The sequence below is a fragment of the Myzus persicae genome, unplaced genomic scaffold, assembly GCF_001856785.1.
Source record: "Myzus persicae strain clone G006 unplaced genomic scaffold, MPER_G0061.0, whole genome shotgun sequence".
In the NCBI taxonomy this organism is placed as follows: domain Eukaryota; kingdom Metazoa; phylum Arthropoda; class Insecta; order Hemiptera; family Aphididae; genus Myzus; species Myzus persicae.
The window spans coordinates 7,640-31,439 of record NW_019100663.1 but is presented as its reverse complement, the minus strand read 5'-3'; the positions used below and the strand labels follow the sequence as shown (position 1 = coordinate 31,439).

Genomic DNA, 23,800 nt, shown 5'->3' with positions numbered 1-23,800 from the left:
ATTGAATGATTTTTTTGTATACTCATGCGTTTCCTTGTGGTATACGTCCGTTTCACGGTTTGAGTAATAATTATTTTGAACTTTTTTTCTTATTTAGTTATTTAACGATTTACTTTAAGGTCCACGCTGTTGGTGTGTTTAATATATAACCCCAAGTCGTTTTTAAGGTGTCGACATTAAGAATACGAGTCTTTTGTTCATGTTTTTTTTCTATTATGTTTTGGTTTGTTTTCACTGTTTTCAGTTATTGGTCGACCAATGCTCGGTTTCTTTTTGACTTAGAGATCTGATTTTTTCACTTGTGTTAGGTAATTTAGTCACCTTTCCGTAGGCAAATGATTTTTCGTATACCCATACGTTTCCTGCTTATGGCATAAGTCATAAGACATACGTGATACGTCCGTTGAACGTTTTGGGTAATAATTATTTTGAACTTTTTTTTCATATTTAGTTATTATATTAAGGCTGTTGAAAGCAGGTCGGTTTTTCATCGTTTTTTCGTGCATATTTTAGACCAATAAGCGTGGTAAAAATTCGCCCAATACCAAAAGTCCGATTTTAATTTTGAAAACATTTTTGAATTCCTTATTCACTTTTCTAGGTTATGTAGGAAATGGATTTTCGATTTTCTTATTTTAGTAATTTTAAAGTCAATAGGTAAATTAAAAAAAAAAATAATTTGTTTGTATTAATTAATTTGGTACTATATACTAATTAAATAATACAAAAAAATCGAAAATCCATTTCCTACATAACCTACAAAATAGAATAAGGAATTAAAATATGTTTTCAAAATTGAAATCGGGCTTTTGGTACTGGGTGAATTTTTATCCTGCTTTTTGGGACTTTCATGTTGAAACTTTTTTGATCGAAAAATTTAGTGATTTGTGACTGCGCGTATTATCCTTAGTCAGTATTATAAGCATAGGCGCAACTAGAGTTTATTTTTGGGGGGGGGGGCTATAAGTCAAAAGACAACACAGATCCTTGGGGGCTAAGCCCCCACTAACTATTAATTTAGATACAGACAAAATTTATCAATACTCAATATTATAGGTTTCGTTTAAATTTTAGCAAGGCTAGCCCTCATGATCCCTCTCCCCTCCCAGCAAACCACAGTAGTTCACAATAATAATACGTATATGCAAATTCAACTCTATGATTTTAATTTTTTTTTATTTACACAAACTCACTAACGAGTAACGACTAACATAATACTGTGATAATACACGAGCCACGGCCGTCGAATACCGTTAATAATAATCACTAATCAGAATACGATAAAACTTTAATAGTAATATAATACAATACAATACGGACATCGACCGTCGGGCACTCGGGCACCGTGTTGTAAAACTCTAAAAGATTCAGGTCTTAATAAATTTTCAACAAATAAAATATCATGACGGACGTCGAACATAATTAATAATACCTTCTACAGTTCTACCTTTATTTAGAAGTTTAGAACATAACATAGATAATAAAAACGTGGTCGAAAATACAAAACCATGTAGAAAACCCACTGTCGGTGGTTACACTGAATAACAAGGATTTTCAAACTTGATAATTATTTCGTTTAAATATTAAGATTATACCTAGATATAGATGATAAGATTTTATTACAAAATTCTGAGATACGATATTTTTCATCTGGGAGGGCTATGGAAATATTTAGGGGGCTAAGCCCTCCCAAGCCCCCCCCCTAGTTGCGCCTATGATTATAAGTACTCCAGTACTCTATGCTAAACCATATATTGACAGCGGCCAAAATAAAATACAATATTATAATATTATTATATTTATTTTTATTTTAATATTTTATCATAGCTAAGTGTTATACTGTTATTCGTCTAGTTCTTATCGCAATAATAATTATAGACGTTTAATTTTATGTTATTTTTAGATTCTTTTCCCATTTCCAATAACAAGCGTCGGGAGTCTGACATGCGAGTCTTGCTTGTTGACACGCCGCGCCGGGTCGCGTCACTTAATCCGTATTAAAAATATTATCTATATCTGTGTTAATACCACACTGTTATTATTACAATAATATAAATATATACAGAATATATACTAAAATATACCAATCTGTAAAATATAACCTAACAATTATTAAACAATAGTCTATCACGACATTATAACGTCCCGGCGGCCGACTTGTCAGTGAACGGATCTGAACGGGCAAACGGCTTTTATACGGCTATAGCTTATACAGTAAGTTATACCTACTCCGATGTTCGTGCGAGTACGAGTACCTAGTGTTCATATTTGATATTATCATATTTTATTGTTTTTTTTCTTTTCGTTTTCAATATTGTCATATTAATAGTGTCGCTACTACCAGGCACCGGCCACACCGCTATTTTTCAGTTGTCTACTACTCTACTTGATATTTGATTTATTATTCAATATTATAAATATTATAACACGGCTGTCGGCTACACGTAAAGCCTCGTGGCTCGTCAACCGTCGGCTTTTCGCATATTATAGTCAATTCAATCGTGGTCCATATTTGTTTGACTATAATAGTACCTTTCGAATTTTGAATAAATTGCTTACTTAAATAATGTAAGTACCTATCTATATTCTTTATTTTATTACCTATAATTATCTACCTATTTATATATTTCATAGAGACATTAAATTATGTTACCTATCATATTTGTATCACTATATATTACTATATTATATTATAATATATTTTACAGCTAAACGACATACTATTTGTATTTTCTGCTCATTTTGCTTCATTCAATTAATATTTAGAATACTTACTGAGAGTACCTGCTACCTATCAGACATTTACTGTAAGTACCTATCTAATAGTAAATACTCAATTGTAGTTAGTCATTTTTATTAAATCAAATGTCACCTGTACTTACACATACCTATATAATAAAAGTATACCTAGGTATATTGAAAAATAAGAATAAACTCTAAAAAACAATTGATCATAATTTATAATATGAGAGGAAATTTAAATAAGAGTACTTCCAGTTAGTCACAATAGTCACAACACACAAGTTGATAAAATAGGTGACAACACAAGTTGTCTTAGACAACCTACCTCAAAATTGCTCTTAGGTCACATGACATAATTGAATCATTCTGCATTTATATGCAGAATATAAATTATATTTAAAAACAGGGTACCTACCTACAATTATTTGTATAATTTGACATTAATTAAACAGTTAACATTAAAGGTAAATTATTTAAAATTCCAAAATAATAATATTTACTTAACAGTATTTTGGGGATTGCCTATAATTCACAATATTGCAATTATTATAACTTAAAATTAAATTTAAAAAATAAATATAGTACCAAATACCTTGCTAATACCTAGGTAGTTTTAATTAAAAAATCTTAGAAATCAATCTTTACAAATAAATAAACATTACTATATAAGGTTAGGATAGTTTAAACATGTATGTGTATATCACAATTCAAGATATATTTATTGTATAGAATAAATTCCGTTAGGCATGTAGTCGCGATACCCTAGATATAAATATTGTACACATGTAAAATTTCTAAAACTAAGTAAAATAGTGTATACAATTTCTTTGTCTTACATACCTACTTTATTAGCTTTATTACTTATTGAAATAAATAATTATTACATTTTAGGTGAATGTAGAAAAATATTAATTTTGAGTAAAATGATTAAAAGTAAAAGGTCTAAAAGAAGGAAAATTAAAAATGAACTGGATATACTCCAGGAAATTAGTGTATGCAGTAAATTAAATGAAGAAGCTACATATGTATTAGAACCGCAGGAAATTGAAACTACTGTCTTGAATAGTTCATTTTCATCAATAGATTCTTCTCAAAATTCTTTAAACCAAATAACTCAAAATATGCCGATAAATTCCAATATGGTCGAAATATTGCCTTCATGTATGTCAAATAATACATTTAGTACTCCATTATCAGACAATTTTTCTATCAAAGATTTTTTAAAGCATTGGGCAATTCAGTTCAATATAAAACAAAATGCATTTGATGGATTGCTGAAAGGTTTAAAGACGCATGAATGTTTTAAAAATTTACCGAATAGTAGTCGAACAATTTTAAAAACGCCAACAAACTCTTCAAATTTAATTCGGATTGTGAAACCAGGCATTTATTACCATTTTGGTTTAGCCAAAGGTATACAGATGTATGCTCCAAATAATTTGAGTACTATTAAAATTGCAATAGGGATTGATGGACTCCACTATCAAAAAGTAGCAGTAGCCAATTTTGGCCCATATTGGCATACATTGCAAATCATCAATCCTATAAGACTGTTTTCCCAATCGGAATTTATCATGGGAATAAAAAACCTACTGACAGTAATGATTTTTTATTAGATTTGGTTGAAGAAATCAAACGTTTAACTTTGAATGGAATAATTTTAAACGACACCAAGGTAAATGTTGTAATACACTTGATTTGTTGTTGTGACGCTCCAGCCAAGTCCTTTATTTTAAAAGTTAAGGGTCACACAGGCTTTATTTCATGTACTCGATGTTCTATAGAAGGTGAATATGTTAATAGACGGATCTGTTTTCCATATACTCAATCAAAGTCTGTTGAAAGAACACATATTGCTTACGTTAATGCATTAGATGAAGACTATCATACTATTCCCAATGTTATTTCTAATATTTCTGAATTAAACAACATTGATTTAGTAAAATTATTTCCAGTGGATTACATGCATCTTGTATGTTTGGGTGTTATGAAAAAATTATTATTTCTTTGGGTTCAAAAAGGCCCATTAAATGTTCGCTTACGTTCTACAAAAATTAATGAACTATCTTCATTGTTATTATCGTTAAATTCATGTACAACTTCAGATTTTGTGAGAAAAAACAGAAGTATCCAAGACTTATGTCGATGGAAAGCGACAGAGTTTCGCCTATTTCTTTTATACAGTGGGCAAGTTGTGTTGAAAAATATTATCAGTAAAGAGTGTTACAATAATTTCATGTCATTAAATATTGCCATGATAATTCTTTTAAGCCCTGACCTTGAATTTTTACTTGATTATGCTGGGCAGTTATTAGATTTTTTTGTTCAAAGTTTTCAAAATATTTATGGTGTGCAATATGTATCTCACAATATACACGGGCTATTACATTTATGTGATGACTACATTGAGTATGGTCCCCTAGATAATTGCAGGTTAAAACCATATGAAGCAATTAAAGTCTTACTTAAGAAAACACGAAAAACCATTGCAACAAGTAATCAATAGATATCATGAAATATATGCTGATCAAATAACACCAAATCAACAGTTATCAACTGTTTTACCAATTTTTAAAAATATGCATAATAACGGCCCATTGTTAAACAACATAACTGGAACTCAATACCATACTATCATATTTAATAAAATGAAAATTAATATAAAAAATGATAAAGACAGTTTTATAATTACAAAACAAAAACAAATTGTTAAGTGTTTGAATTTTATTCAAAATGATAACGAAGTTATCATATTTATTGGTAAAAAGTATAAGATGGTAACACCATATTTTGTGGAACCTATTGACTCTATGTTACTAGAAGTTTTTGAAGTTCAAGACTTAAGTGACAGATTGTATAGCTGGAATGTTTCAGATATAAAAAAAAAAATAATGATATTAAAAGTTGATGGGAAAAATATAGCAATGGCTATTATCCATACAGAAATATAATTTTTTTTTTTAAATCAAGTACTTTCTATAAGTATATAATATATTTTGTAAATAATAAAATAATCAACCATCAAATTGTTTAATAACTAATAAGTAATTATTATCATAAGTCAACACTAATTATGTTGCCTATGGTGTGTTTAATACATAATTTATATGATATAACTCGAGTTATAACTAATATAATAATATGTAAGTTGATAAAATCTAAATATATGTATAAATGTGTTTTTATAATAACTTAATTATTGTATTTCTATAGATGAGTGTCAAGGTAGGTTGGAACATAGTTTCATTTACTGATGATGAAAGCATTGAAGCAGTCCCAGATATTTGGGTAAAAAAAAATACATGTGCTTGGCCCAAAATTGGAAAACATGCTAAAAAATGTATTGAAAAACGTACAATACCAAATTCTAATGAATTTTATTTTTATAAAGCAAGAATATTGGGAAATAAAACATACAGTTGAGTTTTGTTTGTTGATGGCTAATTTACTTTATTTTCACATTACAGTACCTAAAATATAAACATTTATTTTACAGATTCGTTGAATGATGCTAGGAGTAAATTGCCAAGTGCTATGCTTAAGTCTGATGTTTCAAGCGCTGATGATGATATTGTAGTGAATCGTAGAAAAAAATATAAGTACGATAGCTTATCTCCTGATGTTAAACACAGTAAAAAACAAAAAAAGACTGGGATATTCGACTCAAAAAGCTGTCCACCACGTTACATAATAACTGATGATGTTCAGAAAAGTATTCATTTTTTAATTAAATATTTATATCTGATGGATATATATAATAATCAATTTAATGCATGCCATTTCTATGTATCTATGTCCTATACTATTTAAATAGTTTGTTTTTTTATAATATTTTGTTTAAAAATTTAAAATGTTATTCTTTTAGATCTGAAAAATCATACTGGACAAACAAAGTTAATTGATGATGACGATGAGGATTCTTTTGATGACACTGATACTGACCCTACTTGGTATGATAAAAGAAAATTTGATGATTTAGAAAACAATAATTCTGATATCGAACAAAATGTAGAACTGAGTTCAAAGAAAAAAGTCAATTTTGACATAGATGAAAGTAATTAATCAATAACCTATTATAAATATAATAATTTTAACAGCTCTTATAATTTCAGACGAATATAATAATGATGAAGATAAAATATTGATGACACCAACTAAAGTAAAGGATATTAAGGAATCTTTATTACAATCACCAAGTGGAAGCTGGAAAGTAACCAATTTAAAAACTCCAATCAGTCTCAAGAGAAACTTATTTCCTGAGAAAATTGATAAATCGGGTATAATATCTGACATTTTAATTAATTATAAAAAACAAGTATCACCTAACATTTAATATTTACTGTTTTCATAAAATGTCTATACTTATTAAAATAAAAACTTGTAAATAAAAAAAATAGTTGGGTTTTAGGTTATACGACATTATTGTACACATATTTCTATAACAAATTTATTATTATACAATTTTAAAGGTCATATAGCTGAAGATATCTCAATACAGAGTGAACCAAATACAAATAGTATTGAACCCAAATTTGCCACATCTACAGGTATAAGTACTAACAATTTAAATGTATATTAAAAGATAATTAACTAAGTAAAAATATTTCTTGAATTTTAATTAGATTTTCAAAGTTTGGTGCTAAGTTCACTAACATATTTGAAACATGGGATGAACAATTTAATGTATACTGCTCATTCAAATAATGAAAATATTCTTAAATTGATGAATGATAAATCTTCTTCATCAGTCTCTTCATTTAATGATGAAATTGATATGGATTCATTATTTCCTATCACAAATGATAACGAACTGAGAGCCTTAGAAAATAAAACAAAAGATCCTGAGTTTAGACGTGTATTGGTAATAATTCAGTATTATAATAGTTTTTAAATTATTATTGTTGCAGTATTCTTCATACTATATAAATATTATTTACTTTTATATAGGTTCATAGAATTGCATTGCTGATTGGCAATAAGGATCTTGGCAATAGTGTTCGGCGTATTATGATGAGGTTGTTTAGTGATCAATTCCTTGTCAACTATTCCTTATATGGATTCAAAAAAAAATAGCTTTTGCGAATTTATCTTGCTATCGTTTAATCATAGGTAAAGTATAGATTTATTAAATATTTACCATAAACCTTTTATTACAATTAAAGTCATGGTCATAGTCTTCTTTATACACACCCATTTAATATAGGATAAAACACGTGTGTGCTCTATATGTACAGATTCTCTAGGAAATAATAGAATAAAAAATGCTATATATTATAATATAAAATAAATAGGTAAGTTAATATTTACTACAGCTATACATAATATGATATGGTTACTCATTACTCATGATTCCAATATAAAAATAGATCAATTAAAATTAATTGTTAGTAAGCAACTGGAAAATCTATCTATTGTAGGTTTGTCTACAATTCATAACAATATTATTTACTAAGGTTAGGCTTAAACCACGGTTGTAGATAATAGATATACTGGTTGCACAACTTAATAAAATAAATGGACCCTTTCATCATAATTCCATAATCATAGAATGAAAAACTAATGAGCGCTCTTTGTATGATATTTTTGAAACATTGACCATAATAATCATAGTCTGTACAACAGACAACAGTTTGCCGCTAGGGTTCACTGCAATCTAGATCTGCGGGGAGCCTTATTACATTGTTCTGCGCCTTAACGGAAAAGTTATTATTGAATGGTCCATATGTGTTCTAAGCAACTTAATATAGGAATTGTGTAACCAGTATAACTACAACCGTGGCATAAACAGTCATTAAACATTCAATAATGAATAAATACATGAGCTTATATGGTCCCTTAAGTATGATTTAGTGTCCATGATTTGTCCATGAAATGAAAACATTTTCATGTGATTTGGTTCTTGTATATTCTCTATACTTTAGTTACTATAGTTGTAGTAGTATATTAGTATTAATAATATATTGATAACATAACTTCTACATTTCAGATGCTTTAAGAGTCCATGGAAAGTATAAAACCAGTACAGAGAAAGAGATAGATACACCATTAGCAATATGGTTGTCTCATGCCCCTTTCAGAGAGAGAAAAAAAAAAGAAGACAATTAATAATGATAATTTACATTATTTAAATTTTACGGAGAAAGATATGCTCTTGATTATTAAAACATTAAAAAATGGGACATCACCTGGTTTTGATAATATATCTTCAAATACTTTAATACAGATAGCAGACCACATTATTAGTCCGATTACTTATTTAATTAATTTAAGTTTCTCAAAAGGAGTATTTCCACAAATATATAAAAAATCGGTAATTATCCCAATTTACAAAACTGGTGATGTGAGAGAGCTACAAAATTATCGCCCAATCTCGTTGGTATCTGCAATATCAAAAGTCATAGAAAAATGTGCGAAACTTCAGTTGCACAGGTTTATTACACAAAAAAATGCTTTAAGTGTCAATCAATACGGTTTTAGAGATAATGTGGGATGTCAAGATGCAATTGTGTCTTTATCTAATTTAATTTATAAGTCCTTAGATAGAGGTAAAAAATGTTTATGTATATATTTAGATATAGCTAAAGCATTCGACTCTATATCTCATGATTTACTCTTACGTAAACTAAAAATAATAATTGGAAATAATAATTTCTGGTATTGGTTCAAATCTTATCTTTTTAACAGACCACAAACAACGGAAATTAATGGTATTATAAGTGATTCTTGTATTGCTAAATTTGGCATCCCCCAAGGTACAGTGCTAGGACCTATTTTATTCTCAATATATGTGAATGACTTATTAAATTTAGATATAGGAGGTAAAATATTAGCTTTTGCTGATGATACGGCATTGTTTTTTGAAGCTGACACTTGGACTGAGGTGGAAAATAGTGCTAATAAAGGTCTAACAGTGGTTAGTAAATGGTATACTAATAATTGTTTGATGCTAAATAAAAAAAAATCTGTTTTTATCCCATTCGCACTATCTAGTCAGAATTTACCAGATCAAATTATAATTCAATTTCATAATAATAAATGTAAAAACATAAATATAATTAATGAATGTAATAATAATTGTTATCGTATATCCAGAGTGAGTTCGTACAAATATTTAGGTGTGATATTTGATGAAAAATTAAAATGGAAACCTCATATTGATACGCTAATATTACGCTTAAGGAAATGCTTTTATATATTTAAAGAACTACGTAGTATATTAGACATTCCGTGTCTAAAAATGGTTTATTTTGCATTAGTTCAGTCTATCTTAATGTATGGCATAATAGTATGGGGCTCCGCCTATAAAAATGTACTTGAACCACTTAATATAACACATAGAACTCTCGTCAAAGTAATAACAAAAAATATTTATAATTCCGAAATTAACACAAATACTATATTCCAAAAATTAAAAATATTATCATTGGAACAGTTATACAATAAAAATTCAATTTTAAAAATATATATGAATAAAACAGTTTATGAATCCCTGAATATGTATAAAACAAGAGGAACGATTAATGGAAATTTAAATTTTATTAAACATAACACATCTTTGATGAGTAATTATTATATAAACAGAGGGATAAATCTATTTAATCGACTACCAACAAATATCAAATTGATTGATAATGTTGTCAAATTTAAAAAAATATTAAAAAATATGTATATGCAGTCCTTTGAAAATCTTGTTTAATATCCGTCTTTATTATAATACCTATTGTATTGTTATATTTTTAGGACTTGTTTCGGTTATTTTGTATTCATCTTTATAAATATTATGTATTGTTAAATTGTGTATAAATTTTGTAATTATATTAAGACTCCCTACTCTTACCACAAGCTATTGCTTATAGAGAGTAGGTATCAACTTAAAATGTTAATTTAATATTTTGTAATCGTTACTATGAAAGAAGTTGAATAAATAAATTATTATTATTATTATTATTATTATATATTATATTTAACCATGTTTGCTTATGAATACTACAAATTTATCACTTGTTTTTTATGATTTAATTTTTTAAAAGTACTGTAGCTAATAAGTCTTAGCAAAAAAAATAAAAAGTATATACTATTATTTAGTTATCAATATTGTAAATGAACCTAATAGAGCTGTGTCATAATATAAACAATATACATTTTTTTATTATATTAATTAACATGCATATTATTTATTGGTCCTAACGATATATAAATTTTAATTCTTATTTATTATAACCAAAATCAAACATTTAATAATACAGAATTTATATTTTTAGAAATATTAAAAAATATATTTTATATACCTTATATATACTTAACCTATGATATATATTTTTTTTTATTGGGGTTAAGGCTTCAACTACTAGGTCATTAGCTTGGGGAACTGTTGGGGAAGGAACTGTAGTTTTTGGTTATACGTGTGTGTGTTGTGGCAGAATTTCTAGTGGGGCACCTGTAGGTTTCTGCCATGCCCCGGGTGGGGGATGGGGGCATTTGTTCTCCGGACACAATGACTTGATCGAAGAAAAATGCCGCCCAGTGGCCAACAATCAAACCGACGCCTAGACCGCTCGGCCACCTCGTCACCCTATATGATATATATTGTATTAACTATATATATATGATATAATATAATATACTTTGTTAAACAAACATTGATTACATAATAAATAATAATGTTCCAGAAAGTTCTTAAAAGAATATTATAACCAAAATATTTTAACAGTTTGTCATCAAAGTTTCAATAATGTTATTTCATATTATAGGCTACAAATCATATTATATAAATGATTTATTAACATTAAATTATATTAAAACAATATTATTGATTTTAACTTTGTTTAAACGTTATTTTTGTGGCCAAAAAATTTTTTGAAAATGTTATAGTAACATTTAATAATTTTTTTAGAACTAAATGGAAACGTTATAGTAATTTCAATATTAATTAATTAATATTCCTTTGTTATTTTGACAATGTTCTTTTGCTGTCTGGGAACTTTTTTTTTTTTAGCGGTATCAATTTTTGTGCGATCAATACGACCAACAACGACCTACTACTAGGTTAGGTTAGGTTAAGTTAGGTTAGGTTGGGGAGTAGCAATGCTCGCGCTGTCCCTCCCCCGATCGCGATACCGTAATAAAGAAAAAAAGGTTAGGTTAGGTTAGGACCTAACCTACGACCATTGCTTTATAATTACATACAATTTAAATCTTTGTTGTTACCTCCACGACAAAATTGTATTGGAACTCTAAGCCAATTTCCTTGGTTAAATATTTGATTTTAAGTACAGTATACTATACTATTAATTCAAACAACTTTAGTTCAGTATGTGTACCTATGCTAATATACTATAAGTGTATTGTGAAAAATAAATTGTAATAAATAATACTATTTCTAAATATAGTATAACTCAAATCATTAACACATTAATAAAAACACTTATTTATTAAAAACAAGTTTTTTTTTTATTATTTAAACAAAAATATTCATCATGTTCAATAACATTGACATGGAACAGACTGGTGGAACAAACGGTATGTCAAAACTCTCCCCACTCGTTGAGGGCGATAATATTATAGAAGCATCTCTTAAAAAAAAATAATATGTGGGCGTATACAAAAGGTAAGTCTTAAAAACAAAATTAAGGATGCTACCGATTACATTACATTAAAATACCCAGCTATAATAAATTAATCTGAAGGTGTACATACATTTTTTCCAGTACACATTAGTGAGCCTAACGTTGAGAAACATTTAGACGTCAGTGACGCAGTAGTGGATATCACTCAATGCGCATTGTCAAATATAAGTTGTAAGTCAACAAATAAACTAGGATTAGATGACAATGACTAAGGATTGACGATCAACAATTCAGGTGAGAATCCCTATGAAACTGAAAACATAACAGTATTGAATAGCTGCACGAGAGTCTCATACAATTGACACTTCCTCAAACGATTTACTGAAAGGGGATGTTAGGCGAAATCTAGATTTTAAAGTAAACTGTGAAATGGAGTCAGAGACTTCAAAGTGTACAGCGATAGAACAAGCAAATTAATCTTTTGAGAATGACTGTGGAGTCTCCAAACTTGATTGGACCGTAGACAGTTTGCTTAGATCTGGTGAAAATAAAATGAATGAAGAGAAAAATAACTCTTTGGTTGCGGCCTGTTTTAATGTAACCACTTCAACTTCAATTAGATTAGATATAGGAACTTCTAGACAACAAACATTTACACATTCAACGCAAGCCGTTGATTTTAAATATCACAACAGTTATGTTGACAATAATTGTTCTCTTATGAAATCTGTAATGCTACTGAATGAGGCGGAGGTGATCGATGCTGTAACTCCAATAAAATCGTCTGGAACTATTGTCGCTTGTAGCACTCCTGAGACAGACGCAAAAGCGCTTCCCAAGAATTCCAATTTCACATTACTTGTCGACGCGACGGGTGCAGTCATAAGACCTACTACGTTAAAAAGAAAAACAATAAAAACGTTTATTGTACTATCCCAAATGGCAAATGGTGGATATACATATCAAATACATATTTGAATTTTATCTATTCTCAGATATATAACAGTTTAGGTATATAGTATATTATATAAATATCTTGAACTAAATATCAAATTCAAATTATTGTATTGATATGCATATAAAGTCGAAATTTTGATATCATAAAATGAACATATAATTGATATCCATACGGTGTATATTTATTGTTATAAATATAATATTAAACGTTTTATATTATTACGATATGTTTAAATGTTTAAATTATGATATTGTAATATTAATATGCTATTGTTGTCCATAAAATATGTATTCAATGATATCCATATATTATTAAAACTCAAATATTATTATGATTAGTATATTAAATCAAAATTCCGATATCATAAAATGGATATGTAATTAATATCATTATATCAATATTATATTCGTTAGTCATTACTGACATCTAAATAATATTATGATAAAGCAAATGAGCAATACTTTCAATAATAAGGTGGTTATGCAAATGTGTGTTCAACATTTATGATTGATTTAGACGTTGTGAACAACGTCTAAATAGCAATAGCGTCTATATATATTCAACACACTTAACGCAATGTATACAACGTTGACGGTGACGGTAAAATGCAGCCGAAATGCCCGAAATAATATTATTACCTATTATAGGCTATACCTAATACCTATGCCATATTGCCGTGTCTGCGGAACAATTTACCGTTATCATGTTACCACTGTATAGTGTATAAGCCATATCGGATATACATTATACATAGTATCTATATCCGTGGTATAAACACAGTGCGTCCGACTGTCCGAGGATTGTTACGAATGTAGGATGTGTGGGAGTGGGGTGTATTTGTTGTGTCTGGCTGCAGGGTTTTCGACGGCCGCTGCTGGTTATTTTTAACTCAAAAATTATTATTTGTCGAATTCTCGCTAAACTACAATAGTGTTTACGTAATTTATTACAAAATTGAAAATAATAATTATTCCGTACATTCATCATATTTAAGGTTATGCTTATGAACTTCTGAACTGTTATGTATTACACGTTATTTAAACAATATTATTCTGTGGTTTCGTATACTCTTAGCGCCTGTTGTGAAGTGTTTATTTTAATAATATTTATTAAATTACATGTTTTAACTTAACAAGTTTTAACTTAATAAATTGCTATACCTAACGTGTGACACTGTGACGTACTGTTATAAAATATATTATATTGTTTCAATATATTACGTACATCAAACTGTTCCAATATAACCACCTACTGCAAGTAATAGTGAGTAACTTTTACATTATAATTATATTTAACTTTAACATTATAATATTTTACAATAATGCACAGAAGAAATAATTTAAGTAAGTCTACCAAACGTAGGAGATTATTAGCCGAGAATAACTACATAAAAACATTGTCACACAATGATAGTTTTATTACTTCGCCGTCTGTCACATTAAATGATACCTCTACTATTGTAACCAATAACCCTTTGATAGAACCAACTACAAATTATACAGACGTTGATAATCATGTAAAATATCATTCCCCGTCTGTTGGTTTTGATTTACCTACCAATAATGTTAGCCAATTGTTAAATAATGCTTCAACATCATTATTGCTAAAGAATAGTGATGGAAATTTTGATCCAATTGAAGAAGTTCAAAACTCAATAGCCAGATCTAGAGATATAATTGAGGATATAGTTCAATGGGCCTTAGATCAAAATATACCTAACAATAGTTTTGATAAGTTATTAAGTATTTTAAAAAAACATAAATGTTTTGAACATTTACCAGCTTCTTGTAGAACTTTATACAAAATGTACTCTGGGGTTTCTTATGAAAACCCTGTTGAAGTTCAGATAGTTAGTCCAGGAATATATTATCATTTTGGCGTGGCTGATAATATCAAAAAACATATTGATCTTAATTATTTAGAAGATTCGATTAGATTAGTTGTAGGTGTAGATGGCTTGCCTTTGTCGAAATCTTCAGGCAGTTGTTTTTGGCCTATTCTTGGTTATTTAAGCAGACAGCGTAACCAATCTGTATTTCTCATAGGAATTTATTGGGGCAATAAGAAACCAGATAATAGCAATGCGTTTATGAAATATTTTGTTGATGAAATAGAACAACTTATAACTCATGGAATTAATGTTAATCAGTACACTGAAAATAATATATTAAATAATGTTCATAAAAATGTTACTATTGCATAGTCCTGTCTCAAAATATTTGTAAGTATACTTACTATATTAGTTAGTATACCTACCAACTATAATAAAATTATTTATTATTAAATATCTGTACCTATATAATTGTTTTTGTTTTTACTATGTATATAGTATATACTATATGCATAGATAAGCACATTCAATTGAAAGTAACTATAAAATCACTAAATATTGACTTAATTAGAGAATTTAATTTAAAATGTATTAGTCACTTTTTTCCATATAGACATTTGGTTTTGTTTATAATAATTCATCTACTTGAACACTGAATAATGTGATGTTTTGTTGAATCAATTTAAATAAATTATTAATTATACAATATCAATGTTTATGGTTTTAATATATTTATTACTAATATAATATATAGGTACCTAGTATATGTATATAATATTATGTACATTATTACTTTATATGTACAATAATATATACAATTTTGTGTATAGTGTCCTTAAATGAAGCACTGAATAAAGCCAAGAAAGCTGAATATACTTCAGAATTATCAGACATTGAAATAGGTCCAAATAATGTTAAAAGAAAAAGAAAAACTGAGTGTTTAAACAGCGACCTAGTTCAACCAAGTAATTTTAAATCTTTAACTATTACTATTTTATTAAGAAATATTAATAATTAAAACTATTGAACAGGTAATATTAGAAAAATTACTAATAAGCGTATTTTTAATAAAGATGGCTCATCTACCAGTATTTCTAAAAAGCAAAACGATGAACATGAAAAAGAATATTATTCACAGAACAAGAATATTTTAATACAAAATGACAATGAAGAAAATTCCGAAATATGTTTGTATTTAAAACCTAATAGTTATAAAGAAATGTGATTATATATTTTAATGTTTCTTAATGATTAGCGTCTGCAGAATCATCAGCTGATGATTCAGACTTAGACAAAAACTACTTCCCAAAGAGTCAACAATACGGTGATGATGTTAAAAAGAATGATGAATTTTGTGAAAATGTCTTCGCAAGTATTCAGCAAGATGATAAAGATAAAGATGATTTCTTACAATCAACAGGTATGTATAATACGTTTACAATAAACTCTAAAAATGAATATATATATATTTATTTAGTTCAGTTAACTACCTTAATTATTGTGAATTTTTTTTTTAGATTATAAGTTTGTAAGCAGTAACGATGATTATTCTTTAACTGTTGAGTGTAAACAAGCAAGTCTTAATAAACAAAATGGTAAAACAAGAAAATACTTAAAACTTTTATTTTATTGACTATATATATTTTTTTTTTTTTGGCTTCTGCAGATAATGCTGTCTCTGCTACTCCTACTAGTTTTAAAACCATGGACGAATGTGATAATGTTGGCACAAATCTCATACAAAATGGTAAAAATTTTAATCTTTTAGTTTTTTAATCTCATTTTTATAAATAATTGTATCATATTTTATTAGTGATTATGTATTATTTTATTTTGTTTAGTAGAACAAACTATGATGACTACACCGCCAGTTAAATCTTGTAAGCATGTTAAGTATTTAAAGTAATAATTTATAATAGCTTATTAAAATATATTAATCTGTTTTTATTTTTTCTAAAGTGTATTATTATTTATTTTTTGGACATAATATTATATAAGGTTATAGTAATCTAATTTATTTTGATTAACAGCAAGTGATCTTAAAGCAGTGATGCACTACTTGGCATACATCAAATGTGAAGTGAATAGAATTTCCGAAACACAACAAGAAATAATTGAAATACTTAATAACAATAATGCTCAAATTTTACAAAAAACCACTGATTTATTGAGTTGTGATAATTATGAAACCGACTATTTTGTAATGAATTGGCCAATAAACGATGATGACGGACTTTTAGATCTTGAAAATAAAATGAAAGATAGAGCCTTTTATAAACTAGTTGTATGTGTAAATAATATTTTAATATAAACTCTTTATATCTCATTTTTGCATATGTATTATACAGGTTAGTGAGTTGACTCGGCTTGGTGGTAAAACTCTGTCAAGAATCATCAACAAGATGTTGAAGAAAGTGTTTGATGATACCATATTGATTAAATTTACCTATTATGGTTTGAGAAACAAAGAAAGTTTTCACACCCTATCTATTAATAAAGCTATTTTCGGTAATTAATCTATAAACATTAATAGTTTTTTTAAATTCTTCTATAATAGGAAAAAAAAATAATTAATAAGATATTATGAAGTGAACTTTATAACTTGTTAATTATTATTTATAATTCAATTGAACAAATTGTTAATAAATTGTTTGCATATTTTTCACAGAGGCTGTAAGAAAATCTAAACAGAAATTGGCTTCAGATGAAGAAATCATCATATCCATTGGTAAATATATGACTGGTGCTAAAGGCAGAATAGAACAACTAACGTCAAAAACCAATAATTCTTAAATACAAGGTTTTTTTTATTAGTTTTTGGTAACTTTAAACCTTTTATAATATTATAATCTATCTATTGTGTATAATAATACATCTATTGCATAAAAGAGATGTGCTGATCCAAAAGTTTGATTTGTATTTGTTTTTATTACTTTTTTAGTAACATTAAACCTTTTATAATATTATAATCTATCTATTATGTATAATAATAAATCTATTGCATAAAAGAGATGTGCTGATCCAAAAGTTTGATTTGTATTTGTTTTTATTACTTTTTTAGTAACTTTAAACCTTTTATAATATTATAATCTATATATTATGTATATTTATATAATATTTTACTCTATGTATTCTTAATCTAAATTTATCTATTATGTATAATAATAAATCTATTGCATACAAGAAATGTACTGATCCAAAAGTTTGATTTGTATTTGTTTTTTTATTACTTTTTTAGTAACTTTAAACCTTTTATAATATTATAATCTATATATTATGTATATTTATATAATTTTTTATTCTATGTATTCTTAATCTAAATTTATCTATTATGTATAATAATAAATCTATTTCATAAAAGAGATGTGCTGATCCAAAAGTTTGATTTGTATTTGTTTTTTTTTTTTTTTGTGAAATTATTAAAATGACATTGCAGATTATTATGAATTTATTGTATTATTTTATTTCATATTTATAAAATAAATATTTTATTATTATAGCTACGGTTATTATAATGAAGTGATGTGTGAGAGATTATTAAATTAGATATTAACTATTAATGGAAACAGATAATATTTATAAATGTATAATTTATCTGGTGGATATGTACATATTATATACATTAGACATTTGTATTCGGATATAAGTTGAATATAAAAAGATATTAAAAATATATCTGATGGATATATAATATATAGGTTATACATATTATGTGTTGATATACGTAAGATATTTATATTTGGGTATAAGTTGAATATAAAAATATATTAATATATATCTGATCCATATATGAGTGTTGATATAAATTAAATAACTGTATTTGGTTATTAGTTTAATATTAAAATAATATTCATAGTATATCAATACTATATCTTTTCAATATAATTATGTGGATATAAATAATATATTGTTATTCTGATATTTATCAGATAAATAAAGTTGGTTCATAAGACATTTATATAATATCTGTTGGATATATAAAGTTTTGTAGGGGAGTTTATAAGGATGTTCTGTGGATATTAACATAGAATTAAAAATATCTCATTGATATTTATTCAATATGTTTCTGCTATGTGGGATGCGGCAGTGATAAAAGCAAACGAACACATGATGCCAGTTGCTGAATTTATAAGTACCGATCAATCGACAACAGCTATTTCTAGATGGTTGGATGCATTTAAACGGTTTGCAACAGAACACGGCTTTGACGTGTCAGATTTGATTGCGAATGTGACGAGTGATTTCTCTACGGCAATAATCAAATCGCTGGCACAGGCTTTTAACGGGTGCAAATACCCCTACCTAATAATACTACCTAGATCAATGTTATGATTACTTGTACGATCATCAACAAATTAAGTAAAAAATCATACTCAATTTGTGTTGCTGTCACTTGGTAAAAAACATTTCAGATGACGCATTCAAGTACTATGGTGCAGCTGGCAAAACGAATAAAAACAAAGATCTTGCACTTATCGTTGTTGGTTTTGTAACGCCAGCATTTAACCTGAAAAAGGTAAATGGTTTAAAGCACTTTGCACTGTTATACTTTCGCCGTACCAAAATGTTGATTTCCAGAAATTCATTGACTACCTGATAGAACTTAACAATAGCGATATGACGGTGTTGAATTCAAAAGAGTACGAAGATTTGGAAAACAATTTGTCCTTAAATTCTGATGAAACACAAGTAGATGATCTGAAAATAAACCCATTATCAAAGGGAAAATATAAAGCTTCAAAGTTTTATGGTTGTTTTGTAAAAATGTGTAGAGACTTAAGAGCATCATTTACAGTAGATAATAAAGGCGTTCCAAATGAGTTTCACAACGAAGAATATTTCAGTGACTTGATGGGATCTGTTGTACCTGTCATACCAATGCGGACTTGTCTTATGTTATATTCCAAATTAAAAGTATGCCATAGACCAAATAATTCTGGTGCAGAATTATGGTTTCATTATCTCAAAAGGAACAGCCTACAAGCAAAAAGTATGAAATGTAGTCGCTTCATAAGGGTTACTAGAGACAGAATAGAAAGTGTCACCAAGGAAGTCCTGTGTGATATACCAAACACGCGTTGTGCTATTCCCAAAAAAAGACAAAATATCGATTGCGATAATGTTTGGAAAAACAAAAGCGTCTTATCATTCAATATTGTCACAGATCTGAGTGACAATGAAGAAGTTGAACAGTGGAGAGCTAGAAAAAATAAAAAAATAGGATATTTTAAGCAAGGCAGCTTAATGGAAAATATGAAAAAATTAAAACCTATTCAAGCTATACACGAGAAAACAGAGACAGTAGTTGATTTAACTACGATTAGTGATGAAGATAATCAAATAACGGAAAATAATATGGTCACCCCAAGGGCCAGAGCTGTAAAAACAGTAGACACATTTCCGACGCCCGGTAGTTACTATTCGCCTATAGATAAAACACTATTGAAAATTGATACTTACCCTAACAGACTAAAAAAAGATGTAAATTTTTATAGAAAAATGGTCAGAAACAATGACACCAAAGACGAAAAAGATTATTTTGTAGGCAAATATAAATACGTAGAAAACATTGTGAGTTACACTGTTACACAGAAATATTGTTTTCAGATTTTGATACACTATCCGATTATCGGTCAGAGAGACCGATAATGAATCACTTGTGAGAAGCGTTGTTTTCTATAGGCCAGTAGGCACTGGGGATCATTTCAACGCAGAAAAAATAAATGAAACGAATTCATTGCATTGCCTCTTGGGGGGATTTGGAAAATGCACTTCTATAATAGTAAATTATACTAATAATATTACTTTTAACTGTAACATTAACATTTAACACTAACTGCCATTGCACACTTACAGGTTTCATGACTTTATAGTAGCTTCACACTGCATTTGAATTTCTGTAAATAAAGTACTTTTGCTGTAAACACGAATAGGGTACAATACTTACAGTAAGTTCTCAGCAATAATTAGTGAAAATATGTCCTAAGGATTTTAAATTCACAATAACAATATTATTGAGTATTAGCAATACGTAGCAATTAACTTATACAATAATAAGGTAACACTGATTTCAAAGCGTACGATAATTAGTTAGCAATAGAGAGCATCAAGTTAGCAATAATCGTTGACCACTGAAATCTTCTTATCACAAACAGTCGATTATTGCTAATGTAATTTTTATGTTTTTTTTGTGTACATAATAATCCACTTGCTTTTTTACTGTTTATAGCTTCCAAAAATGTCTTAGTGTCTTTTACTCCAAATGGGCATTTAATTTCAACAATAAAATCATCATTAACAAGACCGTCTATAAATTATAAAAAAACTAAATTAGCAATGTTGATTTAATTAATATTTATAATTAAGTACTATAGGCATTATACGTATATTTTATCAGGAGAAGCTGCTAAATAAGGAAAATGTTCATCAATAATAAGTCCACATTGATTCACTTTACAATGTAATTTTTTTTAGTAAGTTTCATAGCTTGTGATTCAGTGGATTTACCATAATCTGTTGCTTTCGAAGAAAATTTCCTATACATTATAGTATAAACAGTATTTTTACATGATGTAGTTGGCCGAAGTTTACAAACGCAGCCAAAATTTGATGCGGTAAGACGATTTCTACGTTCAACGTGCCAAATTTGAGAGTTTGCCTGTTCCCTTGTTTGTTCTTCAACGGCTAACCGTTCACGTCTATTCAGCTGTAATACATAAATAAAATTTTCTTTAGTTTTTTCTAATACTTATTTTGAAATATTATCTTATGGCAATGGTTCAGCTAAACCATAATGTTGATCCGGGCCAGTATTAAATCTTTTTTCTGAATTTCTGGAGAAAAGAATTTTTTTAGATTTTGGCTGGCATCTTTTCTTTTCACTAGATCTTAGAAATGTTTTCCTATTTCTCCTATAGAAAAAACATATTAATTTTGTATGAATGTTTTGTACAAATAAAATTATAACTATATGTTATACCTACCTAATAATAAGTGTAATTAATAATATGGTCATTATATTAGGTAGGTACATCAAATTGTTTAGAATAAAAATAAATGTATAGTATAGTGGAGCTAACTTGAATGTTGAACGATTTTCACTTGAGGTGACCGACTTCATGTACACTCAAGCGCGGATTTTGAATTATCATTTCTTTACATACGAAAAAGATCTGGATAGACATTCATAGACTCCGAACGGAGGGTCTGCGATCCGACGAAGTCGGATTGCTTACCTAGGTAGATAACTTGAATGTTAGGTTTTCACTTGAGGTAACGGACTTGCTAGACATTCCAACTCAGTTTTCGAATTTACATTTTTTTACATAGGAAAAAGCAAAGGACATACGACGGGGAACCGTGTTATTCATTTGCCGATTTTCGTGGGTGAAGTGAAATTTCAAACATTCCCGCGCTCGAAACGAGATCTCTAAGACTTATCAAAAATCGTTATCACCTCCTACATTTTTGTATTTAAACTACCCACGACGTCAACAGGAGTGACTTCTATAAGTAATTTCAACGACATTGACGTCTGCATCGCCGAGTCTCACAAGCCCCCGAGTTTCACGACAGCGAGTTTCACAAGCAGCTAGTTAATAATAAAAGAATAGCAGTGGACGACTGTAGTACTGAACGGTATAGCGCACATAATAAAATAATAATAATATCCTATGTATTACTTACTACACGTGCCTTGTTACTGTCTTCGGTCGGATGGTCGAATTGTTTCACGTTATTGTAACTAAATTATTTTTAAGTTACTTTTTTTTATTTGGTTATGTTACATTACTTTTGACTTTTGAGTTTAAAACATAACTCAATTACAAATTATAATAGAAGTTAAGTAGTATGTGTTTGGGGAGTTTGGCTCCATTTTTACAGGGAGATGAAAAAAAATCAAGGGAACAAATTCCTCTTACAGTGCATCCAATCTCCCTGTAATTTCAAAACAAAAATTTAAATGTTTAACCAGTTACATTATTAATTGCCAGACATGATGTTAAATAATACATAATTAATTTAAAATATTTAGTTAGTTTTTAATGAACCGTTGATCAATCAAGTTGTGTTTTATTTTTTATTTTTCCGACAAATTATCTTATTGATTTTTACGATTAAATATTTTCAGTTTTATCAAAAACCATGAATTTACAGAAATTTTCAATCGATTTTCCATCTTTAGTTTATTTGGTGCGAAATAATTCATATCCAGTCTATTCAGATTCTACAACATTTTTATCGAGATTAAAATCATATAATTCTTTTCCATCCACTTCGTGTCAAAATAAATATACATTATCTGAATCTGGTTTCAGATATACAGGAGTAGGAGATATAGTTGAATGTTTTTTCTGTGGACTTGTTTTACAAAAATGGACAAATGATGACATACCGTGGGTTGAACATGCAAAATGGAATCCTAAATGTATATTTGTTTTACTATGTAAGGGAAATGAATTTATAGAAAATGTAAAAAACGAATATGTAAAAGCAGGTCATGTTTGCGATTGTAATGAGTCTAAATCATATGACACCACTTGTTAGTTTACTTACATTAATTATATTTAAAAATTTTGTGCACGCATTACGAAATAAATATTGAATTTATAGACTTAAATGTGTTTGTATTTGATTTTATACCCTGTGAACTTGTTGTCTAGTGAAATAACGCGTCATGTTTTAATTGAATATTCTGGGTTT

General features: G+C 28.1%; 2 protein-coding genes across 2 annotated transcripts; both read left to right on the top strand.

The window, feature by feature from the left end:
* The first annotated feature begins 15,933 nt into the window (after positions 1-15,933).
* On the top strand, positions 15,934-17,896 carry LOC111039771. The gene is made up of 7 exons (XM_022323398.1): positions 15,934-16,517; positions 16,615-16,692; positions 16,764-16,844; positions 16,939-16,977; positions 17,128-17,381; positions 17,446-17,605; positions 17,766-17,896. The coding sequence occupies exons 3-7, from the start codon at positions 16,802-16,804 to the stop codon at positions 17,888-17,890; spliced, it is 621 nt and encodes a 206-aa protein (XP_022179090.1). The 5' UTR covers positions 15,934-16,517; positions 16,615-16,692; positions 16,764-16,801; the 3' UTR covers positions 17,891-17,896.
* Positions 17,897-23,159: 5,263 nt separating this feature from the next.
* On the top strand, positions 23,160-23,790 carry LOC111039762 (death-associated inhibitor of apoptosis 1-like). Its single transcript, XM_022323386.1, has one exon. It carries the CDS (start codon positions 23,243-23,245, stop codon positions 23,642-23,644), a length of 402 nt encoding a protein of 133 aa, XP_022179078.1. The 5' UTR covers positions 23,160-23,242; the 3' UTR covers positions 23,645-23,790.
* Positions 23,791-23,800: the final 10 nt, after the last annotated feature.

What these genes read in the sequence shown, in the direction of transcription:
- LOC111039762 (XM_022323386.1), top strand. Translation starts at nt 23,243, where the DNA reads ATGAATTTACAGAAATTTTCAATCGATTTTCCATCTTTAGTTTATTTG.
- LOC111039771 (XM_022323398.1), top strand. Translation starts at nt 16,802, where the DNA reads ATGGACGAATGTGATAATGTTGGCACAAATCTCATACAAAATG. An exon ending in GAGCCTTTTATAAACTAGTT is followed by an intron (nt 17,382 to 17,445) that starts GTATGTGTAAAT and finishes TGTATTATACAG; the next exon opens with GTTAGTGAGTTGACTCGGCT. An exon ending in TATTAATAAAGCTATTTTCG is followed by an intron (nt 17,606 to 17,765) that starts GTAATTAATCTA and finishes TATTTTTCACAG; the next exon opens with AGGCTGTAAGAAAATCTAAA.